The 22685-nt window shown below is 41.9% G+C and overlaps 1 protein-coding gene across 2 annotated transcripts in view; it reads right to left on the bottom strand.

The window, feature by feature from the left end:
• The window catches only part of tmeff1a (transmembrane protein with EGF-like and two follistatin-like domains 1a), a 97003-nt gene that overhangs the window by 5714 nt on the left and 68604 nt on the right, over nt 1-22685 (bottom strand). For both annotated transcript variants that reach the window (XM_083782352.1, XM_083782353.1), the window contains exons 4-6: nt 22059-22088; nt 17217-17313; nt 14463-14611 (exon numbers count right to left, since the gene is read on the bottom strand). In XM_083782352.1, coding sequence (XP_083638478.1) covers nt 14463-14611; nt 17217-17313; nt 22059-22088 — 276 coding nt within the window. The remainder of the gene's footprint in view (nt 1-14462; nt 14612-17216; nt 17314-22058; nt 22089-22685) is intronic.

Here is a 22685-nt window from a genome sequence, read left to right as displayed (position 1 = left end):
TTGAAGGATGTTTAGCAGCTGTGTGACATCTGTCAGGGAGGAGGAGATAGGAGAGGGTGATGGATGGAGGCAGGCAGGCAGAGGGAGGTCAGAGACAGAGAGAGACACTATTAATATCTGCATACGTTTGCGTGTGTATCTGTACAGTCGTTGACAGTGAAGTTGAGCGAACAGAAGGCGTGTGTGTGGTAGCTCCGCAGGACACAGAACGCTGTGTAGAATGCTAAACAGATGGATGGGAGGTGCGAGAAACAGTAATACCGTAGGCACGCTCGCTCAAACACAACGTGCGCACAAACACACGCACGCACACACAGTCACATATACACACATGCACGCTTATCTATTTTTAATAGTAGCATCATTGTAGAGGGAATATTGACAGAGCCTGGCTGTCTCCTGTTTGCTTTGAACGTTACAACTACACAGCTCTGTGTCTGTCTCTACCTATCATCTGATGGAACAGAGAGAGAGAGAGAGTAGTCGATGGTAAAATATGATATTTTTTCCATCCAATCAAGCATTAAAACATCGTGTTCTGAAACAGCCAGCGAGTGAAGGATTAACTGCAAAACAGAGCCGGTGAATGCAGGCCGAGTGGAATAGTAAGAGAGTGGCGACACACTTTGATCTCGCCACAAAGCGGGTACCTATGGGCTATAGTTCCAAACATTGGAACTATCCCATTGAGATAGAATGAGCACTTCCGCATTCCATTATTACAGTGGGAGTCAACGCGAGTATCGCCACTCTTAGTAGATTATGCTGAATGCCGCTCTGATTGGCCAAAATTAGCTCAGCTGTTTCAAGTCAAAGTTGCAAGTCCACAATGACTCACGGATGGACGCGTTGTGAGCTTGTAGATCTGCTATTTTTTATTTTTTTTAATATTCTGTTTTTTATTTTCAATTTTTCACAAAATACACAGAACACCCGTCCACAGCCCTCCCCCCTCCCCACATACAAACCCACATACATAGAATACAACACAGTTAAAGCATAATAACAATAATAATATTATACAAAAAACGTGAAAAACAAACAAAAAACTAAACTAAACAAAACAAAACAAGAGACAAATCTACTATACACTAGAAATTTGTTTCCGGTAGCAGTCGATCCAGACTGAGATAGCTATAACAATACTGATACAGGTAAGGACAAAGTCTCCATGTAATTCAAATAGGGCTGCCAAATCTTCAAAAATTTCTCAAAACCCCTTGAACTTCTCAAAGTATATGTAATCTTCTCAAGAGGGACACAACTGTTCAATTCTGAGAACCATCTTGCGATAGGTGGGGGGGAGTCAGACTTCCACGTTATTGCAATACATTTTCTAGCAACCCCGAGTGCCACCTCTATAAAATTTATTTTGTGTCTACCTAAATTTGCACTGATTGCACTGAAGTTTCCTAAAAGGCAAAGTTCAGGATCCAACGGGAAGGGAGCATCTATAATTTTAGCCAGTGTATCACAAATATCATGCCAGAATGTTTTCACTTTTATACATTGCCATGTACAGTGCAAAAATGAGCCTTCTTCCGTACCGCACCTAAAACATAAATCTGAGATCTCAGGTTTGTATCTATGTAACTTTTGAGGTGTATAATAAAGTTGGTGGAGAAAATTATAATGAGACAGTCTATACCTAGAATTGACAGTAGCAGAGAGGCTGTCACGACACAAATCAGACCATAGATCTTCATCAATAATAATATTTAAATCTGACTCCCACCTTTCTCTAGATTTGTGTATGCCCTCCCTTGGGCATTGGCCACGCAATAGAGAGTACATAATAGAAATGAATCCGTATGAACCTTGATCATTATGTAATAAATTCTCCACATCACTAAACACAGGTAAAGTCATTTCTGGCCCTAACATCCTTCTAAGGTAATCCCTTAGTTGTAAAAAACAGAAAAAATCCCTGTTTAACAAGTCATATGTCCCCTTCAGTTGTTCAAAAGACATGAGATGTCTATCTTTATAACAATGTTCCAAGAGTTTAACCCCTTTGACATGCCAGTTCTCCAGGATTCTATTGTCTACAAACATGGGTAGAAGCCCATTTTTCTTTAATGGTGTTTTAGGAGATAAATCCGTTTTGTACTTAAGAATCTTACGAACCTCATGCCAAGTTTTAATTGAATGAATTGAGAAATAATTTTTGGACTTGGCAACAATGGTTTTAGGGTTCCATTTATATATAAATTCACTCGCTAATGTGTTTTTTAAAGCATGCATTTCAATTTGAACCCAGGAGGGGGCATCATTACCCTTAAAAAGAGAGGAAACAAATCTCATTTGAGATGACAAGTAATATATTTTGAAATTGGGCAATTTAAGACCCCCCTCACAATAATCCCATGTAAGTTTTTCCATAGACACCCGTGGGTTTTTATTGTTCCACAGAAAATCTCTAACCTTCTTATTCAAGGATTTAAAGAAACCTTGAGGTACTGGGATTGGCAGGGATTGAAAAAGATACATCAGCCTGGGCAAAACATTCATTTTAATGCAGTTAATTCTGCCAATCAAAGTGATAGGTAGATGTGTCCATCTATTCAAATCCTCTTCTATTTTATTAAGTAGCACAGTATAATTAAGTTTAAAGAGATTCTTCACATCCCTGTCTACCAATATGCCCAGATATTTAAAGCCGTTTGGGGACCATTTAAAAGGGGTTATTTGTTGATGGATTGTGTAATCAGAATTAGTAAGAGGGAGTATTTCACATTTATCAAAATTAAGTTTATAACCTGAAATAACGCCATAATCCTCAATCAGGCTTTGCAATTTAGGAAGGGATTTTGCTGGGTCTGTTAAGGTCAGGCATACATCATCGGCAAAAAGATTTATTTTATGAGTTAATTGCCCCACCTGGAATCCCTTTATATCTGTATTTTGTCTCACGGCCTCCGCCAAAGGCTCGATGGCCGCGACGAAGAGGCCAGGGGATAGCGGACAGCCCTGCCTACTCGACCTACTCAAAGGGAAACTGGCTGATATTTGACCATTAGTAGTAATTCTGGCCTTGGGGCTGTGATATAACGTTTTAACCCAATCAATAAAGGAGGGGCCAAAGCCAAATTTTTCCAGAACCTTATACATATAGGGCCATTCTAATCTATCAAAGGCATGCGACGCATCCAGGGCCACCACAATACTCTCCTCTGGTCTAGTTTTGGCCAGTTGAATAATGTTGAATAATCTGCGGAGATTATTACTGGATGATCGATTCACGACAAAACCCCCTTGATCCTGGCTGATTAATTTAGGGAGGTACTGCGCTAATCTATTGGCTAGGATCTTAGAAATCAATTTATAATCTGAATTTAATAATGAAATCGGCCTATATGATGCTGGTTTTAAAGGGTCTCTGTTTTTTTTATGAATGACAGTTATAATAGCAGTAGAAAAGGAATCGGGAAGAGTCTTGGTTTCAGATGCCATTTTGAGTACATCTATAAAAAGAGGAATTAACAAGTCTCTAAATTCCTTATAGAATTCAGCAGGGAAACCATCTTCTCCTGGTGATTTGTTAGACTGCATAGACGATATTGTTCGCCCAATTTCTGCTGCAGTGAATGGCCGTTCAAGATCATCCTGATCTTCTTGATTTAATTTGGGTAATTCAATAGTAGACAAGAATATATCAATTTTAGTTAAATCCTCTGGAGCTTCTGATGAATATAATTCAGAATAGAACTGCTTAAAGGTATTATTAATTTCTTTTGGGTCACATGTGGTCAAGCCAGCGTTAGTTCGAATAGAATTAATAGTCCTTGCGCTTTCCTCTTTTTTCAATTGCCATGCTAAGACCTTGTGTGCCTTATCCCCTAGCTCATAATATCTCTGTTTAGTTCTAAGAATAGCTTTTTCAGCTTTATAAGTACCCATTGTATTATATTTTAATTTTTTATTAACCAGTGAACGATGCACTTCTCTACAACCAGAGCGTTGAAACTCTTTTTGTAGAGTCAAGATTTCTTTCTCAAGATCCTCCATTTCCACCGTATATTTTTTAGTAAGAGCTTTTGTGAAGGAGATTATTTGTCCCCGTAGGTAAGCCTTTAATGTATCCCAGAGCACAAAACTATTGGGTGAGGATGGACAGTTAGTTTCGCAAAAAGACTTAATCTGATCTCTTACAAATGTTTGAAAATCTTCTCTTTTAAGAAGGGATGAATTTAAACGCCACCTATATGAATGTCGTATCTTTTCAGGTATTAATATAGAAAGGGTCAGTGGTGAATGATCTGAGAGTAACCTAGGCAAATATTCAGATTCCAATGCTCTATGTGCTAGCTGAGTAGATAACAGGAAAAAATCGATCCTAGTATGGGAGCCATGACGGGCAGAGTGAAAACTGTAATCTCTATCCTGCGGGTGCATATGTCTCCAGATATCTGTTAAATTCAAATCTTTCATAAACGCCAAAGTAGAGTTTGCCGCCTTTGTTCTTGTGACTACATTGGTTGATGAACGGTCTAAGATTGGACATAAACAAAAATTATGATCTCCTCCTGTCAGAATATTTCCCTGCGCCCTCGACACCTGAAGAAATACACTTTGAATAAAAGGTTCATCATCATAATTAGGGGCATAGACATTCAAAAATGTCCAAGGTTCTGAATACATTTCACAGTGGATAATCACATATCGGCCCAATGGATCACAAACAGTCTCCTTGATCGTCAAGGGAATAGTTTTTTTAACCAAAATAGCTACCCCTCTAGCTTTAGAATTAAATGATGATGCAACCACCTGCCCTACCCAGTCCCTCTTTAGTTTATTGTGTTCACTTGCTATAAGGTGAGTTTCTTGTAAAAAAGCGATATCAGTATTAAGCTTTTTTAAATATGTAAGCACTCTTTTTCTTTTTACGGGCCCATTTAAACCATTCACATTATAACTTATAAACTTTACCACATTAGTCATTTGTCCTATGAAAGATACATTTTGTAACTAACCAGACCAGCTCAAAAACTCCAGAAACCAAATATCTAGATAAATGTACGTCTCTTCTACAGACAGAAAAACAACACAACAGAAAAAACAAACATGTACCCCACCCCCCCGGTACCATCTTCCCCAAACCTATGGCACCAACCCAGACCCAAAAGGGGCCATGTGTCTCGCACTTGTCAACCATATACATGCCTGACTAACTACACACACTATCAGGTCTAAAGCCTTAAATAATATCTACAGTAATTCACTCAATCTTTAAAGAAAAAAAGAAATACCTTGAGTGCCCATGTGGGTAACTAAGAATACGGTCACAATAAACTTGACCGATTAAACGAAAAATATATATATAAAAATAAGCTATATCATAGATATAGATCTACACAAGTTGCAATTTTAGAATATAGTCGGAACGGAATTAACCCAAAAAAAGCACTTTCTTACCAAAATAATGCTGATTAATGTTAATACAAAACAAAATTTAAATAAAAGTACAGCTACTAAAAATACAAATAAAAACTATATAGGATAAGGTCACAATAATTCCAATCTGAAACTGTTATGCATATAAAATAAATAATAAAGTAAAATAAAACCAATGTCAATTGTGACCATGGAAAACTACAGAATCCAATCTATTTTATGTCCTTTTGATGTCCAAACTTCCAATAAAACAGAAAAAATACCAGAAAAAAATATGGAATAATAGTACCTCCATACCGGATTAGAGCATATTGTAAAGGTAGATGCGGAGATCAGCACACGTTTTACCCGGTCCCGTTAGCGCTGCCTTCTCCTGGGAGACCCTTGAGAAAAGCAGCCACTTCTTCCGGCGTTTTGAAGAATCTCTTCCTCCCATCTGGCATGTCGACCCTGAGCGTAGCGGGATGCAGGAGAGAATAACGGAGGTTTCTCTGTTTCAAGTCCTTTTTCACCTGGCTATACTCCTTTTTGCGTTTCAGAAGCTTGGCAGTCACATCTGGAAAGAACGACAGGTGCATCCCATTGAAAGTAATGGGACCTTTCTCCATTGACAGCTTAGTGGCGAGGCGTAGAATCTTGTCTCGGTCTTGGAATTTGAGCAGGCGAATGAGCACCGTTCTCGGGTACTGTTTTGACTTTGGGTCCGGTCGTGGACCTCCGGTCCGGTGTATGCGTTCAAATATCAATGGTTCATCAAAATGTTCCCTACCTAAAATGGATGGAATACATTGGGCAAAGAAACGTATTGGATCAGAACCTTCGCTGCTCTCTGCTAAGCCTGTAACGCGAATGTTGTTACGTCGGCTGTAATTCTCCAGCTCATCAATCTTGTCAAGTAAAAAGTCACATTCATCACGCAGCTTCACCACGACCGTGTCCACCACCACAAGTTTGTCCTCGGCTGTGCTGATGCGTTCCTCCGCCTCGTTGATGCGTGTGCTCACCCCATCGATTAAACCCTTCAGTCCAGAAATGGAGCTATTTATTTCTTCAGTTTTAGCATCCAGTTTGTCAGATAGGATCTTATTACCTCGTCTAATCTCCCGAAGTATGAGTGAATCTGCTCCAGTCTCAGCTGATCCACATGAAGTATCATCCAAAACAGTATCACCGTTAGCATCGTCGCTAACGCTAGCAGCTGGAGCAACAAACAGATGGGTAGTTCCCCCCGGAGAGAAAAGTTGGTCCATGTCGTCGTTATTCTGTCTTATTCTGGTTGAAATAGATCTCGTTTGCATAACAGTGCCTTTAGATAGAAAAATCAGCACTCAGTTTGTATTTATCATTCCAAAAGATGAGTTAAATCAGGAAAAGTTCAGGAGCTCCGGAACCTCACGTCTGTCTAGCTATGCTGCATCACGTGACTCCTAGATCTGCTATTTTTGATGCGCAAGAATTTTTCTACGGAGCAGCATAGCATGTTACGTTGTTCACAATGTAGTTGGAGAGTGGAGACTGGAGCGGGGAGGAGGAATGAACGATGCGATGTTTTTCATACAACCCTAAATGTTCAACAACAAGTTACAACCACAGTTCCTTTGGTTTTTAGAAGGAGCTACAAGCTAGGAGGAGGTTATGATTACATACTAGGTTTGCTAGCTAGCAGGCTGCCAGGCTATGAAGATGATCAACTACTTAACTCCATCGCGACTATTATAACTATGATCGTGCGGCATAGCTGTTTGTTTTTAATAATGCCGCACGCGGCACGCCTGCACTTTTGTTGGATAAGCATGAAGAAACATGAAATCACGGCAAGAGCTACTGTAGTTTGACTGTCACCAAACTGGATAATATTGGTCAGAGTGAGGAGGAACTCCTGCTATACTTTACTGTACCGGACGACGACACGTCTCCAATCTAACTTGTTGAACAAACTACAGTAATAAACTCACCAATAGTAAACGTATTTAGACACCGTAGTTGTCCCCATTGAGAGTATGAGCCTATGGGCTGTATTTTGCGTGTCTTAAGTACCAGGTCTTATTCCCTAACTTGAGTAAACTAAAGACCTGGAGGCGTGATCAATGCCATTTGGCTATTCCGAGTGGCCAAAGAGCATTGACCACGCCTCCAGGTCTTTAGTTTACTCAAGTTAGGGAATAAGACCTGGTACTTAAGACACGCAAAATACAGCCCTATGAGGCATATCGCATATGCTTTTCCCAAAGAAAATCTGTCTTGAATGCTGCTAGTGCCACCGCCGATCCGCCGCCCACCTACACCAGTGAGGGTGACGGCAAAACCCACGTACAGTAGGCTTGTATATGATATGAAAACAATCAGCCAGGAATGGATTAGTACTGAAGTTGGCGAACTACCAACAAGACAACCGAGCTCACAGCTGCATGCCTGCTGTAGAAAAGCAAAAAAAAAAAGATAGAAATTATTAAAAATAACATTAACGATTACTTGATTTTTGATTTACAGTGTCGACTACCGTTTTGCTAGTCGACTAGTCGAATAATCCATTTTTATGTTAATGCCCTATAGTGTCCACACTCACATGCACGCCTACCTTCGTGCATGATATTTCTCACACCTCCCATCCATCTGTTTGGATGGGAGGCTTCAAAAATAGCCTACATATTTGTCAGTACTCTTTTAAACTCAAATATGTCATTAAATAAATAAACATTCAAGCAGTGTTAAACATTCAAGACCTATTTTTTGCAGACTAGTTGCATTGATTTTAATGTATACGCAGCAGAAACTTTATCTCTTTAGCAAACATTGCAGGTACCGGTAATCCTTAATTCTTTGCAGCGTTGAAGGTAAAATGCCCTAAAATGGACTTTAGATGTTTTAGGACGCAATGTGGTTCTGATGTGCCCTGGGACTTTAGATGTTTTAGGACGCAATGTGGTTCTGATGTGCCCTGGGACCTTAGATGTTTTAGGACGCAATGTGGTTCTGATGTGCTACATTTTGCTTCACGGTCGCTACTGTATCATGCATGTGCAACTCTCAGAAATTAGTTGAAAAAACACCTGCGATTAGTTGCCGATTCGATTACTAAATTAGTTGGCAACTAGTTCAATAATTGATTCATCGCTGCACCCCTAGTTCCAACTATATACCTTTGGGGACATTTGACCCTCAAAAGCATAGTGCACGTACACGCACAGCGCTGTCACTACAGTACGTATACGCGCAATAGGCACTGCGAGTAGGGCAACACGCCTAGGGCCAAACAAAATGTGCCAAAAAGTCCCAAGCCGAACCTCATAATAAGAATCTTCTCTGTGGCTCCGGTGCGTAATAAAGCACACCCATGTGTGCGTCCTCACAAACGAAGAAAGTAGCCGATAATGCAGCGCTGTCGTCAGGAGGGGGGGCAGCACAAATAATATGCGAGTAGGGCCACCGAATCGTCAGCGACGTCCCGGCACACGCAAACACACAGACCCTTTTAAAGAAGAAGAAGAAAAAAGAAGCAGGTAGTCTTTGAAGACGATGAAAAGGAGGGAGAGAAGAGAACAAAGGGCAAGTGCTCGTCACCGCAGGGTCCCTGCAGTTACCACAGCCATGAGAAGCCCCCCCCCCACACACACAATGCCACCGAGCCAGTCACATGCACACTGTCGCCCACGGCAACATCACCTTCCTTAACAACTGACAAAACATTAGCCATGAGAGAGGAGGGGAGAGAGAGAGAGAGAGAGAGAGAGAGAGAGAGAGAGAGAGAGAGAGAGAGAGAGAGAGAGAGAGAGAGAGAGAGAGAAGCTGCAGTGTGTAGAATGTTCTGCCTAGTCCCGCCAAAGTCCCTAAAGCAGGTTCCAGGTGGTCCCCAGCTCTAATTGATGGAGAGTTGGAAACCAAATGGACCCTTAAATCTTAAACTCAGTTTAGAGCATAAAATGAAACTCAAGAATTTAATCATTGTCAAACATCTGCATTACTTATAGGAAGTCCACACAATTAGAGAATGAAGAATTGTTAATTTGATCACCACATCAATATGCCATGGGATTGTGGACAGAATCTCATCCAACAACAAGTCTTGGGTCTGAGAGGCTAAATCTCATAAAATGGTGGTCCGTGGCTCAATTGCTGAATAAATAATGGACCTTGATATGAAAGAGGGTCTAACCACTGCTCTAAAGCATCAGGTATAGGCATTTAGCAGATGGTCTTGATCCAGATTGATCCGATTTACAGTAAGCAAGAACAACAACACATGGTAATACATTAAATACATACAAAATTGTCATCAAGAATAATAAGGAAGAGTAGAATATCTGTACAATGTAACTAGAGTATATACACTATACACTACAGTATCTAAATTAAGTTGAGCCTTTGCATACACCTGTAAAGTCATCAAGGCTACGGCAAGTGCTACGGGCTAAGATGGAGTCTGAAGAGGTGGTTTTTCAGACTACGGCCGCAGATTGGGACTGCAGTTCTGATTGCAAGGGGAAGTTCATTCCATAGTTTTGGAGAGAGAAGGGAAAAGAGTCTGGGACCGATCAGACTTTGAAGATATGAACCTTTGGTTGCCTTGCCAACATCAGAGTTTTGTATTCATGTGCAAATTTTGGCTGTTTGAAGACCAAGCGTGCTGCAGCAGCAGTACTACAGACGAATAACAGTTTAAGTCCAAATTTTATTCTGACCCCTCCACGAAAAGGCCTTGTTGTCCTGACCCCTTATCCATCATTTATACATTATGGATAATTAGTGTGGACTTAAACTGTTTTTTAGAGGCTTAAGTGCACATTCCGGTAGGCCTGTAAGGAGAGTTTTGATATGACTGAGGACTGGATAAGGAGCTGGGCTGACTCATGGGTGAGGAATGGTCTAATCATTCGAATGTAAACCTACAGGATCGAGGTTCTTGGCTGTTGGAACCGAAGTCACCAAGGTGTTGGAAATAGTTAGCTCCTGCATTGGGCAGTACACACAGGGCTCACATCCTCCTAGCTCTGGTCCATAGCCAATGCTTCTATGATTCTGCCCTGCATTGGCTATGCTACTTTCGCTTTTAACTCTCACATGGAACTCAGACCTCTACTCTATAGCGTAAATAAAATGAACATTTTTGCTACTCACCAAAACAAAGGCGGGTTGTGTCATTAGAAAGCCTACTTTCCTTAGTGGACGCACTCTGAGCCACCACACGTATAAACGGTACTTTGTGGCCAAAAAGGGATTTTGTTTCCACCAGGATTCTTTTTTTTTAGTTACTCCAATTCTCCCTCTACCGATATTGCCCAGAGAACTGCCTCAGAGAATATTTTTCCTCCGGTGAAAAATTATCCCTTTCTGGCCAAAAAATACCGGATCAACGTATCCTTCCTCATAATCTTGCACACTAGCTCAACTTCTCCTTCCGTCGCTCCCATCACTCGCCCCTCTTCACCCCCCCCCCACATACACACCCTCAGTCGCCCAAAAACAACCTCACACCGACTCAGCGTTTCGCTTTCACCCGTCCTCCGCTGCCACCCAAACACAACAACACAGTGAGCCGACGTCACGCTATTCTGATAAATTGCTTATTTCCGGTCATACGTCAAATGATACATAATTAGGCTTTCAGCGGCCTGCCGTGACGGGTGGAGAGAAATGATTCCTCTTGATGCTCTGCTGAGCTGGCATCTGTTTGTTTTTCTTTCTGGCGAGGTGGTGGTGGTGGTGGGGGGAGGGAGTCTGCCGTCTGCTGGCTGGCGTGCATGGCTGATGGTGAGGGGACAGGTTGTCTGCCTGGCGAGGGTCTTATCACACTGCACGTACCGTGTAGCTTCGAGGGGGGGGGGGGGAGGACGCGAGGGTCCCGCATCAACACACTTTTCTGTCAGACAGGCTCTGCGTCGCTTGTGATAAGTATGGCATTTTGTGGCTGCGGCGGCCTATTTTGCCAGCGTGGAGACAGAGCGCGGCGTGGCTAGCATGCTAATGACCCCTCACATGAGTCTTGGAATGTTTTGACGTGACCCTGAGGCCGTACTGCATTCAATACTTTTTTTAAGCCGAGAATAGCCGCTCTACAGGCTCATGACATGCATCGCATCATGATCTAAAGATCAGATTTGAGATACAGAGGAGGACGCGGTATGTTGTGAGCTTGCAGATTAGCTATTTCTGGCATGCAACACTGGCATGCAGCAAAGTATAGATCAGGCATTCATCTGCTGGGTTGAAGTTCCCAACAGGCTTTCATTCGGCAAAACGGGTTTCTCCTGGAACACACAAAGAGGTTGTGACTCTTGCGGAAAAAATTACAACTCCAAACACTAGTTCCTCACGGCCCATAATGCCCTTGTGGGTTTCAATCCAGCTGAACTTTATTGATTTGTACTCTGACCCCTGGTGAAACTCTAAAATCACAGAGAGGAGAGGGTTTTCATCAAGAGAGAGATGTCATGTCTCTATCAGTGTGTTATTCAGTGGTTGAAATACTCTTGAGTCAAATTAGAAATACCACGATATAAATATACTCTGTTACAACTACAAGGCTTGTATTACATCTTTTATCTTTTTAAACATAATAATAGAAAAATAGCTGCTCTAAAAGCTCACAATACGATGTGATGAATGTGATAACAGATCAACAAGCTTGTTGATCTGTTATTTTTGAATACCCAAAATAAAAATATATAGTGACTACAGCTGTCAAATATCTGTAGTGGAGTAAAAAGTAAAAATATTTGTCCTCTGTAATGCAAAGTAGAAGTATAATGTAAAAACAAGTAAATTCTTCAAAAGTATAATCAAGTACAGTACTTGAGTAATGTGTTCAGTTACATTCCACCCCTGGTCACGAGAGAGAGAGAGAGAGAGAGAGAGAGAGAGAGCAGCTGATGTCCCTATCAGTGTGTTATTGACTCAGAGGTGGAAAATCTTCTCATCTCCGACTTCATTTGAGCTCTCAGGGCGCGCTGGAACCTTGCTGGATTTACAGCAAGAAGAACTCATTCCAAGCCAATAAAGTGTCCTATAAAATGAAATCAATTTTACAGGCCTGGGGGACACGCACGGCCACTCCACTCAATTCACCTCCACACTCCTCCGATTCTCTTTCACTGACAGTGTCACAGGTTCTTTAAAGTGCCACAAAACCGTCCTATGGCTGATTTCATATAGTTTGTCTTCCAGTTCATGTTAAAAACTACAGCAGATTGCAGTGTCGGGGCTCGAACCTGGGACCTTGTACTTCTCAGACGGACACCCTAAACCCATTCATTCAGATACTACAAGTTAAATAGTGACTTTTAAAAATACTTAGTATAGTAAAAATGGAAATGCCAATGTATTCAAGCAAGTGTTGAAATCACCCCTCCCAATATATATATATTTTTTTTTCAACCACACTATATGTGAATTATCATATAGAGCTTTATAACACTCATTGTTTGATTTGTTGATTTATTTTAAAGGGTAAGTGATTTTAGCTCTATATTGCTCAGTGATAGTACTTATTGCTATAGTGTTCAGTGGTCAGGATACCAATTTTACCCAATTAGGAGAGAGCACTTACACAGGATACAGGATTACCTAAATATTTTGTATCAGTTCTATCCATCTGAAGCCGCTTATCCTAATAAATTTCACAGATTAAGAGGTGTATCAGCTGTGAATGTAACAAGCTCCTTCCTCCATAAATTACTCGAATCATTTAAACCATTTAAGTGCTATTAATGGATCTAATTAATCACATTTCCAATTAGGATAATTAATCCAGAAACCGTGGGTGTGATGTATCTTTCCCTACAATAGAAAACTGCATTTATAATTGGATTACAACAAACAGCAGGTAATGTACACCTTGTTAAACCAAGACTAATTGTGTGGTTTAAATTGCTCGGACACACACACACACACACACACACACACACACACACACACACACACACACACACACACACGACTCATGAGTCTACAGTATGCACGCACACACACACACACACACACACACACACACACACACACACACACACACACACACACACACACACACACACGCACGCACGCACGTCCTCAAAGCCCTGAAGAAAGTTACCGGGACACATCCCTAGATGTTTATAACCCTGAAGATACCTGGATCTACATCTACATCTTCGTGCAGGGGGGCAACATGTGGTCCCTGGTGGGACTTTTGTCATGGCTAGGCCCCTGGATACTGTTTGTGCAAAGGGTTCCCCAGATCCCACTATGAGAACATTCATTTTGGTCAAACCATTTTTTGTTTTTAAATAGCCAACGCAAAAAATGTAAATGACATAGATGCTTTGCATCCCCAGATGTTTCACATTAAAGTAATAGAAGATAGTTACCCGGATACCTCCCCAGATGTTTTACATTAAAGTAATATAAGATTACCTGGACACCTCCCCAGATGTTTTACATTAAAGTAATATAAGATTACCTGGACACCTCCCCAGATGCTTTACATTAAAGTAATATAAGATAGTTACCCGGACACCTCCCCAGATGCTTTACATTAAAGTAATAGAAGATAGTTACCCGGACACCTCCCCAGATGCTTTACATTAAAGTAATAGAAGATAGTTACCCGGACACCTCCCCAGATGTTTTACATTAAAGTAATATAAGATAGTTACCCGGACACCTCCCCAGATGTTTTACATTAAAGTAATATAAGATAGTTACCCAGACACCTCCCCAGATGTTTTACATTAAAGTAATATAAGATAGTTACCCGGACACCTCCCCAGATGTTTTACATTAAAGTAATATAAGATAGTTACCCGGACACCTCCCCAGATGTTTTACATTAAAGTAATATAAGATAGTTACCCGGACACCTCCCCAGATGCTTTACATTAAAGTAATAGAAGATAGTTACCCGGACACCTCCCCAGATGTTTTACATTAAAGTAATATAAGATAGTTACCCGGACACCTCCCCAGATGTTTTACATTAAAGTAATATAAGATAGTTACCCGGACACCTCCCCAGATGTTTTACATTAAAGTAATATAAGATAGTTACCCGGACACCTCCCCAGATGTTTTACATTAAAGTAATATAAGATAGTTACCCGGACACCTCCCCAGATGTTTGACGTCGATCTGCTCCTGCTTCATGCAGGAGGCCTCTCTCACCAGACAGGGGTTGTTGTAGGAGTTGCCATCGGTGGCACACACTGGGTTCTCATTGTGCCCACTGCAGTCTATGTTACATATACACCTGAGGAGGAGTAAAGAGGTTAGTAAACTAGTTACTATACACCTGAGGAAGAGTAAAGAGGTTAGTAAACTATTTACTATACACCTGAGGAAGAGTAAAGAGGTTAGTAAACTATTTACTATACACCTGAGGAACAGTAAAGAGGTTAGTAAACTAGTATGTTACATATACACCTGAGGAAGAGTAAAGAGGTTAGTAAACTAGTATGTTACAATTTACAATTTAGGCATTTAGCAGACGCTCTTAATCCAGAGCGACTTACATTTAAGCAAGAACAAAAGCATGGGAATACATCACATAAAAGCATTTATCATGAAACATGCGTAAGCTAAGAAAGTAACAGTGGAATATCTATATAATGAAACTATACATACACTATACATATAAACTATACATATTTACTACTATGCTATACATATGTACTATGGCGTGCTGTGACTATATACAATACAATTATAGTGCTGTCTACATAACATGCTATAAGTCTGTGTCAAATGCTATCTAAGCCAACAGAAATGCTATCTAAGGGGTTAGGGTAAGTGCTATGGGCCATGTTACATATACACCTGAGGAAGAGTGAAGAGGTTAGTAAACTAGTATGTTACATATATACCAGAGGAAAAGAGTAGTGGTTAGTGCACTGCAATCTATTGCGTTATATAATTTGTTGCTGTCCGGAAGAAATCACCTCACTCCATTTTTATTCTTTTAAAATGTGTCTGTGTTAAAAACATTATTGAACAAATTAAGAGTATTAAAAAGCGCTTCGACAAAAACCTTCTAATTCCTCTTGAACTATGCTTTCTTTTTGTTAGGTGGGTTCATCCAGACAGCAGAAATACACCTGAGGAAAAGAGTAGTTTAGTATACTAATATGTCTATATCCATACCAGAGCTATAGAAGAGTTACGATATAGAGGGGGCAGAAACCGAGCGCTCGAGCGCTGTTCATGCAGCCTTGAACTAAGCCATGCTGTAGTTGGAAATACATTGTTTTCAACTAGGGCGGCGCAAACAAGAGCTATTTTAAGCATGTGTGCAACATGACTGTTTAAAGTATTGTACAGTAACAACTAAAGTCTCTTTAATGTTTATGTTGTACTATTACTACAAAACAATCTAAAATAAAGGGATTTAAGATCATTAAAGCTGGGCTGTTGCCTCAGTCTGATGCATTTCTGCCTACTTCCGGTCCAAGACTTGGCCCAGTTGGTTGTCCCCATGCTCAAAAGAAGTCTATGTAGGAGAGCCGCCATTGGACTGGCCCCATGAAGTGAACGCAGTTTGCATAACTCTGTCTATGATTATATCAGTGGCGGGCCGTGCCGAAATGAACTAGGCCTTCATACCAATGGTCTACCCTGCAAGCTTTTCTTGAAGTCCTTCCTTCTCGAAAAATGCTTTGACTGTAAATCCACCACTAAATCTGTTTCTTCTCCTCCTTCAGCCTCCTTTCCCACCAGCGATGGGATCCAAGCAAGACGTTAACGTCACCAAAGGTCAGCTAGCTGGCTCTGTTACGTGAAAGAAAACGCCAAGCAGGGCAAACTCAAAATCTGATTGGCTAAGGAACCTGTCAATCTCTATATTGCTCCCATTCATTTTAACAGCAAAGGGATTAACTTGATTTTCTGCAGGCCTCCCGGTAGAGAATTTTACCCGGAGACAACACAAGGAAATAATCTCATTGGTTAAAAAAATCCAAGGGCTGTTGTACCTGCACAGAATGGAAGCAGAGCATCCAGCCTGTCTGAGTGAGAAACAGTGCAGTGGCAGCTAAATAAATACAATATATAATATTTGTTAAAAAGAAAAACTTATTATAAAATATAAATTTCTGCATCAGGCAAGTGGGCCAGCAGAGAAGGCCTTGCTGGCCCTGACGGCCCACCACTGGTCTATATCTAAGGCTCTGATCCATACCAGGGGCCTTCAATGTTTTTTCAAGTCAAACATTGAAGATTCATGTTACTGTGTATTTTCAGATGTTTAACCACTTAACTCCTCAATACGTAGTAAACTTGACCTTTGCACTTGGTACTGAACTCTGTACTGTGCTCTTTTTCCCTTCTACACCAAACCTCTTTGCCAAACAATAGCAGATCTACAAGCTCACAACGCCTCAAGGCGGCAAGGTGCTTTCAATGGGAAGTGAAAAGCAGCTGTAGTTTGGAAGAGACAGTACGAGCTAACTTACAGGAGGTACGAATACCTCTGAAATCTCTGTCTGGTGACAGAGATTTCGGTGGAGGAATGAAATGAATTTATCTGTCGATATTTCTTTCGGGAAGCTCAGTTGAAACCAAATTGATGTTGGCATTAGGCATGTAACGATATATGGTAAATCGATTCAAATCGATTCAAACTGGTGACAATTTAAATCGTGATTATCGTATCATGAGTTGAGTGAATCGTTACATGCCGATTAAACCCCGGCAGACGGATTGTGATGTTATCGCTGAAAACCCACAATAACAGACATAACAGAAAACAAAATACACAGAGCCCTGAGGGACTCCACTCAACCATAAAGAGGTTCCATATGGACCCCTGGTGGTCCCCGGACCTGGCGCTGAGACGCGGTGATTAAGACGACTCGACTCACCAGACGTCTTCGGAGTCTTCGTCGCACTCGGCTCCGTATTTGCAGGTCCCACACTTGGTGAACTTCTTCCCCACGTCGGTGGTAGAACCCTCATAGTCTGAGAGAGAGAGAGAGAGAGAGAGAGAGAGAGAGAGAGAGAGAGAGAGAGAGAGAGAGAGAGAGAGAGAGAGAGAGAGAGAGAGAGAGAGAATACAAAACCATACGAAATAAATACAAATCATTGTGTGTATACTGTTTATACCCTACAGCCTACACTGTGACCTCGGTACATAGACATTCTGTTATATAAACAGAGCAACTAACTTTATTCAATCACATCTGAATAAATTACTGCTACTTGTCGCAAATGTTTTTTATACTAAGTGACAAAAATATTGAAATACTGCTGTCAACTTTCCTATATAACCATCTCTGACAGACAATGCACAATCTTTTTATAGTTTACCAAGTGTTCCACTTTTGCTTTGGCAATGTAAACATACGTTTTCTCATGCCAATAAAGCTCCTTTGAATTGAATTGAATTGAGAGAGAGTTAGAGAGAGAGAGAGAGATTTACATCACAAATACAGTTTGCTTAATTCATTATCTGATTATATTTCATTTCCTAATTTAATACAATAAGTTTGTGTGTGGTTATCAGTTGAGAGAGGGAGAGAGAGAGAGAGAGAGATAGAATATTATTGTAGCTCTGCTCACAGATTGAATAGCGACTGCATTTGTCAGTCTGTCGCTCTGACCTCCTCTTGACAGCAGCGCCTGACAGGACACACACTGCCTGCAATCTACACGTCTTCATGACAAACAATATCATTCCCTGTGTGCGTGCGTGTTCCAAACTACTACACCGATCAGCATGATAGCTATTTCATGTGTACACTGCCACTATAGGCTATGGAAAACACTTTCCAAATATTTCTCCTATCCGTTACAGACGACTATATGAAAAAATGTAAATGATAACCTCAGACCACAATTGCTTCCAGTCAATTGTATAAGTGTCTGTGACGCTACAGTATACAGTATATTGATTTTGTCCATATCGCACAGCACCGATTATATCCACTAATCCAAGTTTTCTTTAGCTCCATATACTGAGTCCTCGCCCAGCAGAACGACGATAGACCTGGTCTGTCGTTGTGTGCAGGTCGCCATGTAGCCTGGCCCCAGCCTGCGTGGTTTGTGGTCTAGAGGGACAGGACCTGGTCTGTCGTTGTGTGCAGGTCGCCATGTAGCCTGGCCCCAGCCTGCGTAGACCTGGTCTGTCGCTGTGTGCAGGTCGCCATGTAGCCTGGCCCCAGCCTGCGTAGACCTGGTCTGTCGTTGTGTGCAGGTCGCCATGTAGCCTGGCCCCAGCCTGCGTAGACCTGGTCTGTCGTTGTGTGCAGGTCGCCATGTAGCCTGGCCCCAGCCTGCGTAGACCTGGTCTGTCGTTGTGTGCAGGTCGCCATGTAGCCTGGCCCCAGCCTGCGTAGACCTGGTCTGTCGCTGTGTGCAGGTCGCCATGTAGCCTGGCCCCAGCCTGCGTAGACCTGGTCTGTCGTTGTGTGCAGGTCGCCATGTAGCCTGGCCCCAGCCTGCGTAGACCTGGTCTGTCGTTGTGTGCAGGTCGCCATGTAGCCTGGCCCCAGCCTGCGTACACCTGGTCTGTCGTTGTGTGCAGGTCGCCATGTAGCCTGGCCCCAGCCTGCGTAGACCTGGTCTGTCGTTGTGTGCAGGTCGCCATGTAGCCTGGACCCAGCCTGCGTAGACCTGGTCTGTCGTTGTGTGCAGGTCGCCATGTAGCCTGGCCCCAGCCTGCGTAGACCTGGTCTGTCGTTGTGTGCAGGTCGCCATGTAGCCTGGCCCCAGCCTGCGTAGACCTGGTCTGTCGTTGTGTGCAGGTCGCCATGTAGCCTGGCCCCAGCCTGCGTAGACCTGGTCTGTCGTTGTGTGCAGGTCGCCATGTAGCCTGGCCCCAGCCTGTGTGGTTTGTGGTCTAGAGGGACAGGCGCCAGCAAGTACAAGGCGGGATCCTATTGGTTTACCGATCTGAGTGCCCGCCCCTCGCCATCCTCCTCCCCTTCCCTCCCCGCTAGAAAACCAATAACACAGCAGAGAACACGAATGCGTTTGAGCCGAATGCGAATGGAAATAAAAACCTGGCTACCGAGGCAAGTCGCTACCTTGTACACAGGTGTAATTCCCTGGTGAGAGGATAATTTCCATATCACATTGCAGGGAAGAGAGACTTCCCACAAAGGCATTTCCATACCTGGTTAGTCATCTTTCTGTTGCATCAATGTACAGTATATTCGGTATACAGTAACTTTGCTCGCAAATGTATTCATCCAGTATTTCTCTGCGGCTGTAACATTATAGATGTAATATCCTACCTCAATAACCACGGAAGGTGCAATTCTAAACTGTATGTCTGTATACCATCCGTCCCAAGGTGATGATTTTCTTTCATGAATTGATAAACAGCAGAGGGGAAAAAACTAACTAAAAACAAAACAATATAATAGTTAAAATCAAAGCACAACTGTGTGTGTGTGTGTGTGTGTGTGTGTGTGTGAGGGTGTGTGTGTGTGTGTGTGTGTGTGAGACGTCAATCATCTATGACATAGGTCTTCAACAGGTGGCCCGGGACCCATAGAGGATCTTCAGTGTTTACATTAACCACTTGAACCCTATCCTCCCTTTTCTGGAGGTAACAATTGCCCAAAAATTGCAGATCTACAATGTGAGCTTGTACATCAGCAATTTTTTGGTAGTACAGAAACAAAGGTCCCTGTATGTCTCCCAAAATCCAGATTCTAGGATCAGGTCACACCCTACTACTTCTGAATCACACCCTACTACTTCTGAATAACTATGTATTTCCAGAACTCCCCCAAGCATATGGACAGTCAACAGCATATGAAGTACATCTCCATTAGAGATTTTCTATCTCTGTTTCTGTGTAATCTACAGTATGTATAGTATAATAGGTTCTATTACAAATATTAAACTGCATTTGTCTGTGTTTAGTGGAGATTAAGAAATTCTCAGAGCATTCAAGCAAGTTATGCCAATCAATGTCATCATAAATGCACCCCAAATCTGCTTCCCACTTGCTTTACAGGCATAGCATTGTAGAGTGGGAAATTACTAATCATTATATCAGGATGTCAGGCATTTAGTGTTAAGAGCAAAGTGTGCTGAGAAGATGTTTCTCAAATGGGGACTCAGGTCCATATTTCAACGTTTTTATTCATTCAGCCTGTGTCTTGGGGAAACGTTTTTTTTTTTCTGTAATGAATGCCCTACTACTGTACATCGTCATACAACAGTGCCAGTGAAAGTTTTAACAAGAGCTTGTGACTAAATATTGGATCCATTGGAGCACAAACACTTTCCCATTCCCTGAGATGTAACATGAGTTTTCCACCCAACAGCGAAGATAATTATTTCTTTTGAAATTATGTCTAGATTGAAGAAAATAAATAAATAATAATAATAATAAAAACAATATATAGTCTCATACTGAGGTATCTGCAATCAAGCGTGAGTTGTAACTTATTTCACTGGAACATAAAAAGAAACCACAACAAAAAAAGTACAGAACTCATAAGTGTAAGCCAGTCGCATGAGCTTTTGCTTGTAATAGAGTATTTCTACATTATGGTATTGCTAGAACTTCTTCCATCACTGCCGGTGAGTTGGCAGAGCACGCTCATTTCAATTCCACAGCAAAACGTTTCGCCTCACGGAGCTGCAAAGCTCCAACAACTCTCTCTCTTTCTCTGTGTCTGTGTGTGTCTGTGTGTGTGTGCGTGCGCGCGCGCGTGCATGCGTGTGTGCCGCTTGGCATTGTTGCATTATTCCAGTGATTTAAATTCCAAACAGACAGGAGAGACAGCTGTGCCTGGGAGCACAGCACTGCCCTCTGTGTGTGTGTGTGTGTGTGTGTGTGTGTGTGTGTGTGTGTGTGTGTGTGTGTGTGTGTGTGCGTGCGTGAGTGCGTGCGTGCGTGCGTGTGTGCGTGTCTGGGGGCTACATAAAGTCCATTGTCAGTGAGTCTTCATGTTTCCGGGAAATATAATTTCATCCTATTCAAAAATGTCATCACGCTACACCCCCGCACGCATGCACGTACGTGCGCTACAAATACATCCGATCCATTTCGATGCTTAATAATTCATCTCCATGGCAGTCTGGCTCGGCGCCAGCCGGTGGTATAGAGACCTGGCATTAAAGTCATGCCTGAACATGCTCATGCAGATGGTACAGAGGTGTAGCATCGCACATGTGTGCCTATACGGCCAGCTGATTTCGTCGCTATCAGACAAAAACCTTGTATGGCCAAAACCATTCCCATATTAGTATCATCACAATTTGTCGCGATGTGAACTTGTAGATCATCTCTTTTCGTGTGACACTCTTGTACGACTAATTTAATTCCCCCACATTCATTTGTGGTGAAAAAAATACATAACAAAAATTGAAATATGGAGATAAGAGGTCTCTTCCCGACGGCAATGATTTGCATGTTTCTGGATGCAATACTTCAGTGTGGAAAACACAAATTATCAGTCACTTAAACCCTATTATGCTCGGTTGATTGGAGTTCCTCAGGGCTCTATACTAGTGTCTTGTCTGTTTTGGCTCTACATCAAATATCTGCACTGTAGATCTGCTATTTTCTGCAAAGGACGACTTCACCAATTTTCAACCCTACCTTCATATAATTGGTTCTCACTAATGCTCATTATAATATGGTACTATTTCTGTGTACTTGGTCTGTGTCTCAGAGGAGGTCTGTGGACAGTTCAGAATCCCGTCTACCAATGAATGAATGAATACACAAATATCACACTCACCATCTCCATCTCCTGAGCCAGAGCCACCATCTGTGAGGAAGAAGGACAGAGTCAGTTATGTTATGAAGGTACTGCAGAGATTATGCCCCAGATGATTACGTAGCTTAATGTGAAACATTGTTTTCTCACTCAACAGTAAGCAAACCAACGTACAGTATAAGGGTATACATTATATCTGTAGAGTACCCACATCGACAGGTGGGTGCTGGGTTAAAAAGACTTCAGTTGAAAGAACCTTATATGGTGTGCAAGCCCACATCCATATTTCATATACAGGATATCTGCACATTTTAAGGACCTTAGGCTTTAAGACGACTTTAAAACCATCAAATCAGAAAATCTTACAATGAGACCATTTCTGCGTCTTGTAGAAGTAATCTACAAGCTATACTATAAAAATGGTCAGTTCACATCGTGATCTTGTAGATTGGCTATTCTCACAATATTACCTGTGGAACCGAGTCAAACTAAATGTAATAATGCCTCGACCATGTGCGTTAACTATGATTATTTTTGGGGGTCACGGCCTGACAGGATAGAGAACCACTGAGGTACAGGAGCTGTAGAGCATGCAGAACAAATTTGGGTCGTGACTCGTGAGTAAATAACCAACAGACTGTCCAACAG

This window comes from Protomyctophum parallelum, assembly GCF_964188405.1.
Source record: "Protomyctophum parallelum genome assembly, chromosome: 14".
Lineage (NCBI taxonomy): Eukaryota > Metazoa > Chordata > Actinopteri > Myctophiformes > Myctophidae > Protomyctophum > Protomyctophum parallelum.
This window is presented reverse-complemented; position numbering and strand designations above follow the sequence as displayed.